The sequence below is a fragment of the Fonsecaea monophora genome, assembly GCF_001642475.1.
Source record: "Fonsecaea monophora strain CBS 269.37 chromosome Unknown Scaff32, whole genome shotgun sequence".
NCBI lineage: Eukaryota > Fungi > Ascomycota > Eurotiomycetes > Chaetothyriales > Herpotrichiellaceae > Fonsecaea > Fonsecaea monophora.
This window is the reverse complement of record NW_019173963.1, coordinates 225669-238465: the sequence shown is the minus strand read 5'-3', so window position 1 is coordinate 238465 and position 12797 is coordinate 225669. Positions and strand designations below refer to the sequence as shown.

The 12797-nt window shown below is 52.7% G+C and overlaps 5 protein-coding genes across 5 annotated transcripts; 3 read left to right on the top strand and 2 right to left on the bottom strand.

The window, feature by feature from the left end:
* Nucleotides 1-812: 812 nt before the first annotated feature.
* Nucleotides 813-2714, top strand: AYO21_05271 (hypothetical protein; the record flags this gene model as incomplete). Its single annotated transcript, XM_022655241.1, has 4 exons — nucleotides 813-1005; nucleotides 1079-2355; nucleotides 2434-2532; nucleotides 2607-2714. 4 exons carry the CDS (start codon nucleotides 813-815, stop codon nucleotides 2712-2714), a joined length of 1677 nt encoding a protein of 558 aa, XP_022512522.1.
* Nucleotides 2715-3674: 960 nt separating this feature from the next.
* On the top strand, nucleotides 3675-4574 carry AYO21_05270 (hypothetical protein; the record flags this gene model as incomplete). Its single annotated transcript, XM_022655240.1, has 1 exon — nucleotides 3675-4574. The coding sequence occupies one exon, from the start codon at nucleotides 3675-3677 to the stop codon at nucleotides 4572-4574; it is 900 nt and encodes a 299-aa protein (XP_022512521.1).
* A 573-nt stretch (nucleotides 4575-5147) lies between these two features.
* Nucleotides 5148-6981, bottom strand: AYO21_05269 (hypothetical protein; the record flags this gene model as incomplete). The annotated part of the gene is made up of 2 exons (XM_022655239.1): nucleotides 5148-6755; nucleotides 6811-6981. The coding sequence occupies 2 exons, from the start codon at nucleotides 6979-6981 to the stop codon at nucleotides 5148-5150; spliced, it is 1779 nt and encodes a 592-aa protein (XP_022512520.1).
* A 972-nt stretch (nucleotides 6982-7953) lies between these two features.
* On the top strand, nucleotides 7954-8996 carry AYO21_05268 (hypothetical protein; the record flags this gene model as incomplete). Its single annotated transcript, XM_022655238.1, has 3 exons — nucleotides 7954-8397; nucleotides 8455-8671; nucleotides 8731-8996. 3 exons carry the CDS (start codon nucleotides 7954-7956, stop codon nucleotides 8994-8996), a joined length of 927 nt encoding a protein of 308 aa, XP_022512519.1.
* A 703-nt stretch (nucleotides 8997-9699) lies between these two features.
* AYO21_05267 (hypothetical protein) lies at nucleotides 9700-11572 on the bottom strand (the record flags this gene model as incomplete). The annotated part of the gene is made up of 2 exons (XM_022655237.1): nucleotides 9700-11107; nucleotides 11133-11572. 2 exons carry the CDS (start codon nucleotides 11570-11572, stop codon nucleotides 9700-9702), a joined length of 1848 nt encoding a protein of 615 aa, XP_022512518.1.
* Nucleotides 11573-12797: the final 1225 nt, after the last annotated feature.

The window sequence follows — 12797 nt, the reverse complement described above, 5'->3', positions numbered from 1 at the left end:
CCACTCTCACCGAAGTTGTACCGTTACACAAGCGCCCTGGCGCCCCAGGAATGCCATTTCGAAAAGGATTGGCTGTGACTTTAGCCGACAAACAAAGTACAGCGGGGTATCTCACGGGGGAACGTTGAGAGTCTAGCTCCGGATAATCATTAGGTGCCACCACCTTTGACCCAATTTGGGATAACAGCTCTTGGTACCTTGCGTGATATGAGGAGGGCGGACTGCGCGGTTTCCACAGTGAAAAGCCGGGGCCCCATGGTTGCGCCCAAGAAACCCCCCAGAGAACTGGTTCAATCAGCCGAACCCCCGCTCCTCCTACCTCTGGCGACTATGGATTGCTACTATCAAAAGGACAAGCTTTGAGACAATGTAGCATTCTTCATGGCATTCTGTCGCTACCAGTTCTGCTTTTGGAAACTGCCCGGTGGGTTAGGCGATGAGGACGCTCTTGGACCAAGTCGCTTGAACAGTAATACGCAGCTACTCTCGAAGCGAACATTGCAATTTACCCGTTAGAGTGGTCTCACGTATGGTTCGTCCGTCAAGAGGTGTTCCGGCTCGATCGAAGGAGCTGTCTGGGCCTACACCAATTGTGCAAATGAACATCCAACAGGTTGGTTACATCTCCACCGTTGTTGGATAGAGTCTCTGGACCGTTCCAAAGGATCCTTCTTGCATCCGGAGAATATATAAGGTCTGTGACCCTCCACCCTTGTGTAAATCATTGCCAGTTCTCAAATAACTCCATCATTCTTATCTCAACTTCCACAGCACAAGGGACTGGTCATATCTCTTCACCACCTTGGTAAGAGATGGCCGCCGAACAGAAGGCAGGAGATACAATCCACTTTGAAACATCGGACGATGGACTCGGTTATCTCAAGGACGTGGGTCTCCACGATGCTGTCCTTGCCAGTGGTGCACTCGAGGGCACTGCCCAAGAGCACAGCATGGGCGTCCTTCAAGCTTTGAAGGCGTACAAGCGCGCGGCATTCTGGTCGATTCGTAAGTTGAGCCCTGGACTCCGGACAGAGGTATCTGGCCAGCCAGCGAGTTGGATATCTAGTTCTCCTCACAGCAAAACTAAGTCCTCGAGCAGTCATCTCCACCACTGTCGTCATGGAGGGCTACGACGTCACGCTGTTGGGGTCGTTCTACGGCTATCCGAGCTTTCGACGCAAGTACGGAGAATTTCTGAACGAGGAGAGCGGCTACCAGATCTCGGCCAACTGGCAGCAACGCTTTAACTGCCTGGGTGCCTTTGCCAACATCATCGGCGCTTTGTTGAACGGTTGGGCCACAGCCAGATGGGGCCACCGCAAGGTACTCATGGTCAACTTGTTCTCGCTGGCTGGGCTCATTTTCATCGTCTTCTTCGCCCCTACCATTGAAGTCATGCTCGTCGGACAGTTCCTCTGCAACATCCCCTGGGGTGTTTTTGCCACGACCGGGCCTTCATACGCTGCTGAGGTCACACCATTGGCTATTCGAGGGTATCTCACCGCGTACGTCAACCTCTGTTGGTGCATTGGGCAGTTTATCTCCGCTGGCGTCCTCAAAGGCCTCGTCAACAACACGACGCAGTGGAGTTATCGCATACCCTTCTCAATCCAATGGGCTTGGCCGATCCCGCTCTTCCTGGCTGCTTGGTTCGCGCCGGAGTCGCCCTGGTACTTTGTCCGAACGGACCGAATTGAAGCCGCCAGAAAATCGTTGGAAAGGCTGACCCAGCCAGAACACCATGGCGAGATCGATGCCACTATTGCTATGATGGTTCACACGAACAAGCTCGAGCTCCAGGAGCGAGCCGGTGTTAATCTCTGGGATGCTTTCCGAGGCACAAACCGCCGGCGGACTGAGATTGCCTGCATGGGCTTCCTCTCCCAGATCACGAACGGCGGCGCACTCTGCTACAGCGGATCCTTCTTTTTCCAACAGACCGGTATCAGCGCCAATGCCGCGTATGCCATCTCGTTGGCCGGGACCGGCATTGCCTTTCTGGGTACCATCATCTCTTGGTTTTACATTTATCGCTGGGGTCGTCGCATCATCTGGCTCACTGGATTTACCTGTCTGGTGGTGATTTTGTGGACCATCGGTTTCCTGGCTCTGCCATCACAGACCAAGAGTCTAGCGTGGGGACAGTCGATTCTGTGTCTTGTCTGGTTGGGCGCGTACTCCATGACCGTAGGGCCCATCATCTACACACTCGTCGCCGAGATTGGCTCAACTCGACTCCGGACGCAGACGGTGGTCCTGGCGCGCAGCACGTATTATGTTGGGAACATAATCTGCGGTGGACTGCTTCAGCCTGAGCTGATTTCTCCGGGAGCATGGAATGCCAAGGGGAAGACTGTATGTTCCGCGAATTCTCACATCATTTCTTTATTGCTTTTCCATTGGTATGTTCTTGCTGACCTCTGATGACTCAAGGCTTTCTTCTGGGCTGGCCTTGCGACATTGACCTTGCTGTGGGGTTACTTTCGCTTGTTTGAGACCAAAGACAGAACGTTTGGCGAGCTGGATTTCATGGTAAGAGAAATACACCCCGATTTGGCTGATTGAAAATGTAGTTGCCTTGCGCTGACCAAGATGGACGGTTATAGTTCCAAAACAATGTCCCAGCCCGCAAATCTGCCAAGTACCAGATCAGAGAGGAGGAACTTTATGCCGCAGACAGCGAGGAGAAGAAGTCGTCATCCCAAGTGGCCTAAGACGGTGTCTGGTTTGTTGCCAGTGACAACGACGAGAGACGAATGCTGCATATTTGCGGCTATGCAAATGCACGGAGGTTGGCTCTTGATGGAGGAATATATACCATCTCTATACCGTCACTCAATGACATGAGAACGTGTTGACCTGCCCACTCAGTGCTACCTTGCCACACCCTCCGGGCCGTCTGACTTTGTCTTGTATCAGTCCCACTTTGCAGCCTCACCTAGACACCAAGCCGGGTTTATTCTGACTAGACATTTCTCTTTTCTCTGCCTTCTATAGTCGAGGTGGCATCTTCCGCAAGAAATGAGGTGAAGTGGTAGAACACAGGCGAGGCTGAGGAGAGGTCGCCCCGGTACGGTGGAGGGTGTAGACCACCGGTGCAATGCATGGCGAAGGCACTTTACGGGTGTGGTAGTCAGTGATTTGAGGATAGAGGGCGTGGAGGTCTGGACCTTTTGATGATCCTTGTTCCCGTCAGAGGTCAGTGAGAGAAGTAGGGAGGTGAGGAAAGTGGAATTGAGGCGGAAAAGAGATCCGTCGGCATCGTCGTCTCGCCTCGGGCCATTTCATCATCGGAGCGTCATAACGTTGACGTGGGAAAAGCAGCCCGGCCATTGGAACTGCTTCACGGTGGAGAAAAAAAATGAGTTGGGTGATTGAAGGGTGAGTAAAGCAAGGAGTGAGGCACATCCAGATCAAGATGGGAAATAAATCCCTTATAAACAGCGTCACTCACACCCTCCCTCTCCCATTTTCCTCACAACCTCCACCTCGAAACCTCAATGCCGCTCAACCCTCACTGTATCTCTGTCCAAACATACCTCAAGCCCACCTCAGTTCGACTTGGTGCTCACCGAACTCGCCTTCTTCTCTCATCTCTGCATCACCCGCCCATCACGACGGCTCAGCCTCGCCTTCAGACCCTGCAACGTCACTTCTCATCCTCGTCGCCCACCATGGCATCAAACGTGAACTCGCGCAATCAGTCATTCAAGCTCGACAAACTGTTCGACGTCTCTAACAAAGTGGCCCTCGTGACGGGTGGCGGCAGCGGCATCGGGCTGATGATCACGCAGGCGCTGGCGACTAACGGGGCCAAAGTCTACATCTGCGGACGGACCGAGGAGAAGCTCGAGCGGGTGGCCGAGCTGTACGGCCAGGACATCCCCGGCCAGATCATCCCCGTGACGGCGGACGTGTCGCAGAAGGACGACATCAAGAGACTCGTGGGCGAGATCTCGTCCAAGGAGAAGTGCCTGTGCATCCTGGTCAACAACGCGGGCATCTCGCTCAACACGCAGCAGACCGAGGCGTCGTCGGCGGAAGAGATGTCCAAGAACCTGTTCGACGACGCCGACGAGACGTTCGACATGTGGACCGACACGTACCGGACCAACGTGCCGCAGCTGTTCTTCATGACGACGGCCTTCCTGCCGCTCCTGCAGGCCGCGCACGAGCACAACGACAACTTCTCCGGCACCGTCATCAACATCACCTCCATCTCGGGCATCGTCAAGACGGCCCAGCACCACTTCGCCTACAACGCGTCCAAGGCCGCCGCGAACCACCTCTCCGCCATGCTGGCCAACGAGGTCGCCCAGAACGGCCTCAAGGTCCGCATCAACAGCATCGCCCCGGGCGTCTTCCCCAGCGAGATGACCGCCGGCGACAGCGGCGGCGACCAAAAGTCCCACATCCCCCGCGAAAAGTACGAGAGCAAAGTCCCCGCCCGCCGGCCGGGGGAGGACCGCGACATGGCCAACGCCATCCTCTTCGCCGCCACCAACCAGTACCTGAACGGCCAGACCGTCGCCGTGGATGGCGGCTATATCCTCAGTGCCGGCAGCGGGCCGTAAACGCTGGAAGCATGTGGTGCTCAACATATTCGCCACCGAGAGGTATAATGCAACCGAAGAAAGCGGTTCAATGCAGCACCTGACAAGAGCGTACCCCCTCCCTTCGTGCACTGGTCACTTACTTGGCCATTTATAGCATATGTCATTTATTACATGTCATTTGTATGTTTCGATCGACGCAGGAATCGGGTCAGTAGGCTTGTTGAATTCAAGAGCTCACCACTTCCTCATGAACCTGGTTACCGCGCCCTACATATCTCACCACAAGGGGGGGGATATAAAGCAGGAGCTACAGACGTGTGCCCAAACATGAACATTCGACTGATGCCAAGATTCGATAATGAAGAATTATCTATCTCTTATCTATCTCTTCTATTTCTTGACTCGATCTTCTCCTGAGCTATAGATTGATATTCCTCGAATACTTTTTTTTCGTGTTTCAAAGTGTCCAAAATCGAACTGTATCGTCTCATCTCATACATTAGCCTTGCGTCAATTAAAGACATGAAAGCCGAAGAAGGGACAAGATAGATTTGAGCAAAGAAAGTTCGGAATTCGGTATCAATAAGTCCACTAGACCTTGTCGATGGCATTTTTCTTCTCCTCACCAACCTCATAGTTTGCCCCGTCAGCGCTCAATTTTGTGTCAGTATCTGGCCCATCAGCCGAGCAGGGTTTGCTTTCGTCCTGCTGGCTCCTCGCTGCAGCCTCTTTCGCTGCCTTGGCCGCAGCTTTTTGAGCAGCTGCAACCTTTTTCAGATTCTTCCACTCCATGGCCAAAGCCCCAAGGATGGTCGCCGCCGATGCAGCTACACCGACATAAAAGGCAGTTCTCAGCGCGTCATTGTACGCAACGAGCACGGAGTGCAAGAGCGGTGGCGGCACAATGCCACGAAGATCAGTGGCTCCCACGTGCGTGACCACATCCGCGTTCACACCCGGAATTTTCTCCAGATCGGACGCAAGGGTGTTGTCGAAGATGTTGTTGGCCACGCTGACAAAGATGGAACCGCCCAACGTCTGCGCAAAGAACATCATCGATGCACCCGTCGCCACGTCCTTGCGGGCCAGTGCAACTTGTGCAGCTACACTAGGCTGTTGCATGCCCAAACCCAAGCCCAGCCCCCAGATTGCCTGATACCCGATCCACTGTGGATGAGGTGTGGTGGTTGTAAAGGTGCTAATGAGCCCTCCGCCAACGGACGTCAAAATGCACGACAGGTACATCCATTGCGTGAAGTACCCAATCTTGCGGGTTGCAAAGCCAGCGAGCATGGAGGAGCAGGTGATGCCCAAAACAGCCGGAAGATTCATGATTCCCGAGTGAACGGCCGAGGCACCCTTGATGGCTTGGAACCAGATAGGCAGAAAGTAAACTGTGGTCATCATTCCTGACCCGCTGAAAAATGCATATAGCACGCCAGCGGCGACGGAGCGGGTTTTGATGATCCGAGGAGGGATGGTAGCGTTCTCCTGAAAGACATGTTGCAGGTAAACGAAAATGCTGAAAAGTATTCCCGAAAGGATCAACAAGACAATGATGCGAGCGTTGGACCAAGCATATGTGGTACCTCCCCACTGTAAGGCCAAAAGGAGGCAGACAATAGAAGGAATGAAGACCGCTGTCCCAAGAGGGTCAAGTTTCTGCAGTTGTTCCTTCAGAGGAATTTTGGTTCTTTTGGTGGCGCCCTCTGGAAGCTGAAGTACAAAGAATAGCACCACCATCATAGCTCCACCGATGGGAAGGTTGATGTAGAAGCACCACCTCCAAGAGATCTTGTCGGTAAAGACACCGCCCAGCAAAGGTCCAGCGACCGAAGCGACTGCAAACACGGCGCCAAAGATGCCGCTCCAGGCAGGTCGCTTGTCTAATGGGACGAGGTAGACAATCATTGTGATGGCCCCTGAGAAAATGCCTGCGCTGCCTATGCCGGCAATCGCACGACCGATTATAAGTGCGGTGGAGTTTGGAGCAGTGCCGCAGACTAAAGAGCCCAACTCGAATATCGCGATGCAGGCAATGTATACCGTCTTAGGGTTGTAGAAGGTGTAGATCCGGCCGATGAAGAGTTGGAACGCAGACATTGTGAGGAGATAGGCCGACGCATACCAACCCACGTCTGCCAGGGAGTTGAAATGGTTGGTGATGACGGGAATGGCTGTGGCGATGATCAGACGGTCCTGGCTAGCTTGTCAGTTGTCGAGAAGAATGAATGGGAATTTCTGATGCTATTACCAATGCGACCAGGAAAGCGGTACACATCATCGCAGCAACAATGACAACAACCTTCGAGAGGGGAGGGTATTCATCTTGGTTGTCAGCTTCAACGCCAGGAGGAGTGGCTGGTTTAGAAGTCTCTCCGCTAAGGTGGTTCTGCGAGTCTGTGGATAGCTCTTTTTGTGCCATATGGTTCAAGACTGTAAGTGATCTGGATTTTCTGTAGTTGTAAAGTATGAAAGTTGTAGGCTATGTACGAATGCCCCAACATGAGAATGGCGAAGACGACATTAATATTCGACATGGGTCTCGTGTTCTCCTCCATGACAAACCCACCTTGGGTGGTGTATTTGCGAACAGGCTACAGGCAAATGGACCAGTATACTCTCTCGGACGCGAAAAAGGGACTGAATGAAGCAGCCATACTGAAAGCGGCAATGTAGCAGAACCATCTCGTCTGATCCAAAGCACCGGTCAACGGGGACTTGGAGGAGTGGGTGCAAGTCGTGGAGACCGAGATTCGGGCCCGAGGACCGAAGCTGCGTCCGAGTCAGTGCGCAAAGACGGACGTGGACAAATCAGCTCTCGGATCAAGATGTTCAACAAGGACAATGGCTGCATTCTTTGACTAAGGAGAAGCTGTATGCAGTGAGGTGATTGTCCGCGAGAGACATCTGCAGTGGAGCGAGAAGTGAAGTGAAGACGCAGGCAGAACAAAGATGGTGAGGCACTAATACGGTCAGACGCAACCCTTTTTCCCTATTGGCTGGAAAACTTGTCTCTAGTATCTCGCGAGTCTCTGTCTGTCTGTATCTGTCCTCCACTTCACCATCACTTTACCTTTGCCACAAGGATTTCTTTCCCGTTCACAACACCAGCTTGAGTGAGATCTTCTCATGCGGAAAATGATGCTGTTACCTTCCATGAGCCAAGGATCAAGATACTCCACGAGGGACACGCACTGCCGGGAATGTTTTCCGACCTCAGAGGCACCGTTTGCCCGCCCACGTGAAGTGCTTCAGTGACATCAGGATTCAAAATGACGTTGACCTCCATAACGATGAAAATTCATCACTACGAAGCCTCATCTCACCCATTCCTCATTTCCCCGTTCGAACTTCCTAACACCTGACATACAGCCAGCTTCTTCTCGCGGAAATCATGGAGACAATTAAAAACACGGTCAAAGAGGCTACTGGTGGCAAGGGCCAATTCGAGCAGGGGTTTCTCCCACCGGTCTCTCATCAAGATCCTCCTGGGAACGAGGGTGATTTGCCTGTTGAGGCTATTCATGATAAGCTCCCAGCAGCGGACGGCGGGTGGCAGCCATACAAGGCGGCTGGAAAGTTAGAGGGCAAGAAGGCTCTCATCACTGGTGGAGACAGCGGCATTGGACGGGCGATAGCGATTTTGTATGCCATGGAAGGTGCCGACAGTTTCATCGTCTACCTACCAGAAGAAGAGGAAGATGCTCAAGAGACCAAGCGCTGGGTCGAGAAACTTGGACGGACGTGTCATCTCTTCTCCACCGACCTTAGGCGACCTGAGAATTGTCAAAAGGTGGTAGACGCCGCGCTGCAGGCCATGGGCAGAGTCAACATTTTGGTATGTGGCCCAAGTCCTGACTTCTAGTAGGTGCAGTCTGCTGATCCCAACACACAGGTCAACAATGCCGCGTACCAGATGATGCAGATGGACATCACAGACATCTCCATTGAGCAATGGCACAAGACATTTGAGACGAACATCCACCCATACTTTTACCTTGCCAAGTTCCTTGTCCCACATATGAAGCGTGGTGATGCCATAATCAACAATGCATCAATCAATGCTTACATCGGGCGACCCGACCTTCTAGACTACACATCTAGCAAAGGAGGTAAGTTCTCCCCTCAATCAGCCTGGGTAGTTAGGACCATTTCTGACTGTGCTTGACAGCAATCATCTCATTTACGCGCGGCCTCGCAAACCAGCAAATGAGCAAGGGCATCCGAGTCAACGCTGTCTGTCCCGGTCCGGTATGGACGCCTCTCATCCCGAGTACCATGAACGAAGACGCGCAAAAGCAATTCACTTCGCCCCTGGGCCGCCCCGCGCAACCGAGTGAAATTGCCACGTGTTTTGTGTTCCTGGCAAGCCCGGACAGCAGCATGATTAGCGGGCAGAGCTTACACCCGAACGGCGGGGTGATTGTTAACGGTTGACCCGATGGCCTAGCCTAGGTGTGGTTGACATTCACGAGGTCAACGGTGCTAGCTAAATGGAAAATGGCATTCCCTTGAAATCATACAATTAATGTGCTAGATATAAGCTAGCTGGCCACGTTGTCGCAACTCCAATACCCAACCCAAACCACACTTCTTGCACAAGTATATCCAAAGTTGAACAGCCATTATCAACCTGCTACAGCATGCATAGCATAGCTATTATGCAGGAGAAGATATCATTATGTCTGAAAATACATTATAACCCGGTTGCCCGTACAGGACAGGAAACCCGTAGAGAACAATAACTCTGTATAGAACCCTAACGCCGAAACCGAGCAATGGGTATCTGAGTATCTAGGGATTCTAGGTATCAAGGTAGGTAGGTAGGTAGCCAGACCACAAGCAGAGAAGCAGCGAATTACATCAACGTGAATAATCAGGGGATCCATTTCCCTTCCACGGTGCATCCGAAGCCGAAAGGTACGTCCACAACAAGGGCGTACATATATAGTTGAAGATGAGTATGTTGGTGGGAATTGAAAAAATGGCCCTCTTCCCCATCGATTCAATCCACCCGGATTTGGAAGAGCTATGCCTTGCGTATCGCCGTGCTCGGGGTGCTCTTCTTTATTGAGCGGTTTGGCTGCAGCTTTCGATTTCTGGCTTCGGGGTGATCAGTTATCGACAAAGGCAACTTGGCTCAGTTGCACGCCGTCACGACCGTTAAGCTGAACCGCTTCTCAAGCTGCTCAAGCAGCGACAACGCCAGGGCTCTGTCCTGCACCGTGGCGACAGTGTGCCGGTGCGTCGTCTCCGGAGGAAAAGACTCATCATAGACGGACGAAGGTGGTGACGGCAACGAGGCCTGTGCCGCGAAGTCTGGACACGGAGAATCGGCCTCGGACGATGACATGGCCAAGGACATAGAGGACCATGACGAAGAGGTCGAAAGTTGTGCGCGTGACATCCTCCGTGACTTTGCCATGGCGCCAGCGGCGGCAGGACTCAAGTACTCTGGCACGGCCGAGAGAGAGAAAGATTGGCGTTGGGTGGAGGCCGCGGTCCGCAGCACGTACTGATAGGATTTCCTGACAGAGGATCTTCTTCGGGCGGAGGATCTGCGTGGAAGAGGAGGCACGGAGGTCATCGCGACGCCTGCGTTGGTTGTTCCCGCTGCTTCTCCTTCTTCTTCCTCTTCCTTCATTTCCTCCTCCTCCTCTTCTTCTTCATCGTCTTCATCGGGTGAAGCAAGGAGGATGGCCAGGTCTCGAATGCGGATTCCTGCAGTCTTCTCCTGGAACGGAGGAGCTTCCAGTGCCATCTCCGAGGGCGAAGTGCTGGTCTCCGATAGAACGGGATCGGGGTTCTCGTTCAAGACGGGAGGCGAATGCTCGTCAGGCGTCGTTGAATACACAGAATCGCCATCCTCGACTTCTTTCGTGTCCGGAGATTCCTTCTGAGGCTCTGGTGCGCTATCAGGGATCTCGCTAACCTTGTGATCGCCGGAAGGTTCGTCTGTAGATTTCGCCCGTCTCCAAAACATGAAGATGGAGGCCTGTCGCTTAAGGACGTCGCAGAGCCTCTCGAGAGACGACGTCATCCTGCTAAACCAGTGCGAATTCTCCTTTCCGACGTCCGGTTCCCCCGAGGCGCGCAAGAACTCAGCCATGACGCCCGAGGTCTCGTCGACCGAAGACCTCAGACGTGCGACCGAGGCGGTCTGCTTCTTGACCTCCTTACACAGCTGGTCCAGGTACTTCCTGTCAGCCTTGGTCTCGCAGCTTTTGCGCTGTCGAGAAAGCTGGGCGAGCAACAGGTTCAGCTTCTCTGACATGAATTGCAGTTGCGATTTGAGGGCTTCAATAGCGCTTTGGCTATCACCGATTCTCTGCACAAGATCGGCCATTCTCCGTTCAAGTAAACCCTTCAGCGACTTAAAGTCTTGCTTGTTGGATCGAATTGTCCAGAGCACTTCCTGGACGTCTTTCCGATAGGTCGACACGCAGTCGCCGTAACTCTCAATCTTCTCGAACATGGTGTCAAGCCGGGGCAAGACGAGGCCAAATCTCTCGCTGAAGGTGCCCTTGTCAGCCAATTTCCGCATATAACTGTTTCGAGGGTGAGCTAACATACCATATCTCGAGGAGAATGAGTCGATCCATGTCGTCCAAAGCGGCTTGGGCCGTTTGCTTCACATGTTCGATTTCCACAGAGAGCTCATCCCAAGTCCAGGCGGCGAGGTCGTCCGTCGCACAGTCGTGGTCAGGGCGCTCAAGTAACAGGCCATGTCGGCTTTTGAGATATTCTTCGAAGTTTTGCCAGGCTTGCCCGAGCGCTGCCAGATCAGCCTCCCACTCAGCTTTGCGCGGATGGTCGTCGCAATCAAGAATATCTCTGACATAACCTCCCATTAGATGAAGTTTGGGAAGTAGGTAGTGTTGTAGATATTGCAAGTCGACCTTGTGCTTTCGTTTGGCGCCTTTGTGCAATTTCAAATTCTGTAGCAGTGCGTGAATCACTTTTGCGGCATCGCTGATGTCGCCTTCACACCGCCTGGGATTAGTGACCGACATGATGAGAACTGTGCTGGGGTTGACAACAAACAGCTACGGGACTTCTCAAGAACTGCCATCAAGAGCAGGGGAAAGAGGAATATGGGAAATGTTTTCCAGACATATACCCGCTCGTCGCACAGATACTGGTGGGCCTGTCCAATAGCAACAGATCGACCACCACTAAAAATCTGGGATTGCTTCAAGTATGCAAGGCTGAGGATGATTGTTGTTGGATGTGATTCGGCGCATAACTTCCGATTGTTGTGCTCTTGGTGCCAAATGCCCCGAGATTGGGGTTGGAAAAGCACAAGAAGCGGACAAAAGCCTTCGCCCGAGCAGCAATATTTGGTCCAACTTCCGAGAACGAGGCTTCACAGATTGAGCGGTCCACACTCAAAGATAAATAGTCCAACCTACCGTGCGGAACTGGATGGCATGGAAACAACCCCGCCAGTTGGGCCATGTTTTTGAAGAAGGATCAGCAGGCGAGCGTACTGAAGAACCCCAGCTTTTGGGGCACCTGCTAGCTCAAGCTTGAGGGACTGGGCATAGCCAAGTCGAGTCTTTGCTGAAAAGTGGATGGATGGTGTAACTCGGTCGCCTGACTCGAGGGAAACTCCATTGCCTGTAGCTAAGGCAAAGTTCATAGGCAAGATGTGGACAAATAATGAGAAAGTCATCTTTGAAGGACGTGTATCACCATTGTTTTGACAGTGAGGGGACGATCAAAGTCGGTCCGAAGTGCATAACCCCACACCGTACACGAGGGTGGAAATGACCAGTAGCGAAGATCTTCGTCCCTCAACCACTGCTGAGTGGGCACAAACGTTGGTGCAATTTGCAGATTCATTGGCTATTGAATCCACCAGAGCTTCTTCGTGGCCTAGTTGGGTGACTAGGAACAACAGGCTGCAGATCCGCAGGGCAATATCAGGGCATTTAATTAGATTGAGTCGGACTTATATATTCTCTTGAGAAGACGATGAAGGAAAAGACTGAGAGTGGTCGAGAGAAGGGAGACTGATCAAGAACGCGGTCAAGTTCTCTACGCGCATTAATACGCGTACTCGATATATGACCCAACGCGAAAGGTGCCAGTGGATACGCATGTACCTACTGACTAATATATCACGTGCATCCCATCAATGTCTGAGTGTGTCACGTGTTACTTGGCACAGATCTGTTGGCTGTTCGTATCTGCTTCGTATCTTCTTCGCTTCCTCAATCGCCAAAGTGGTCAATG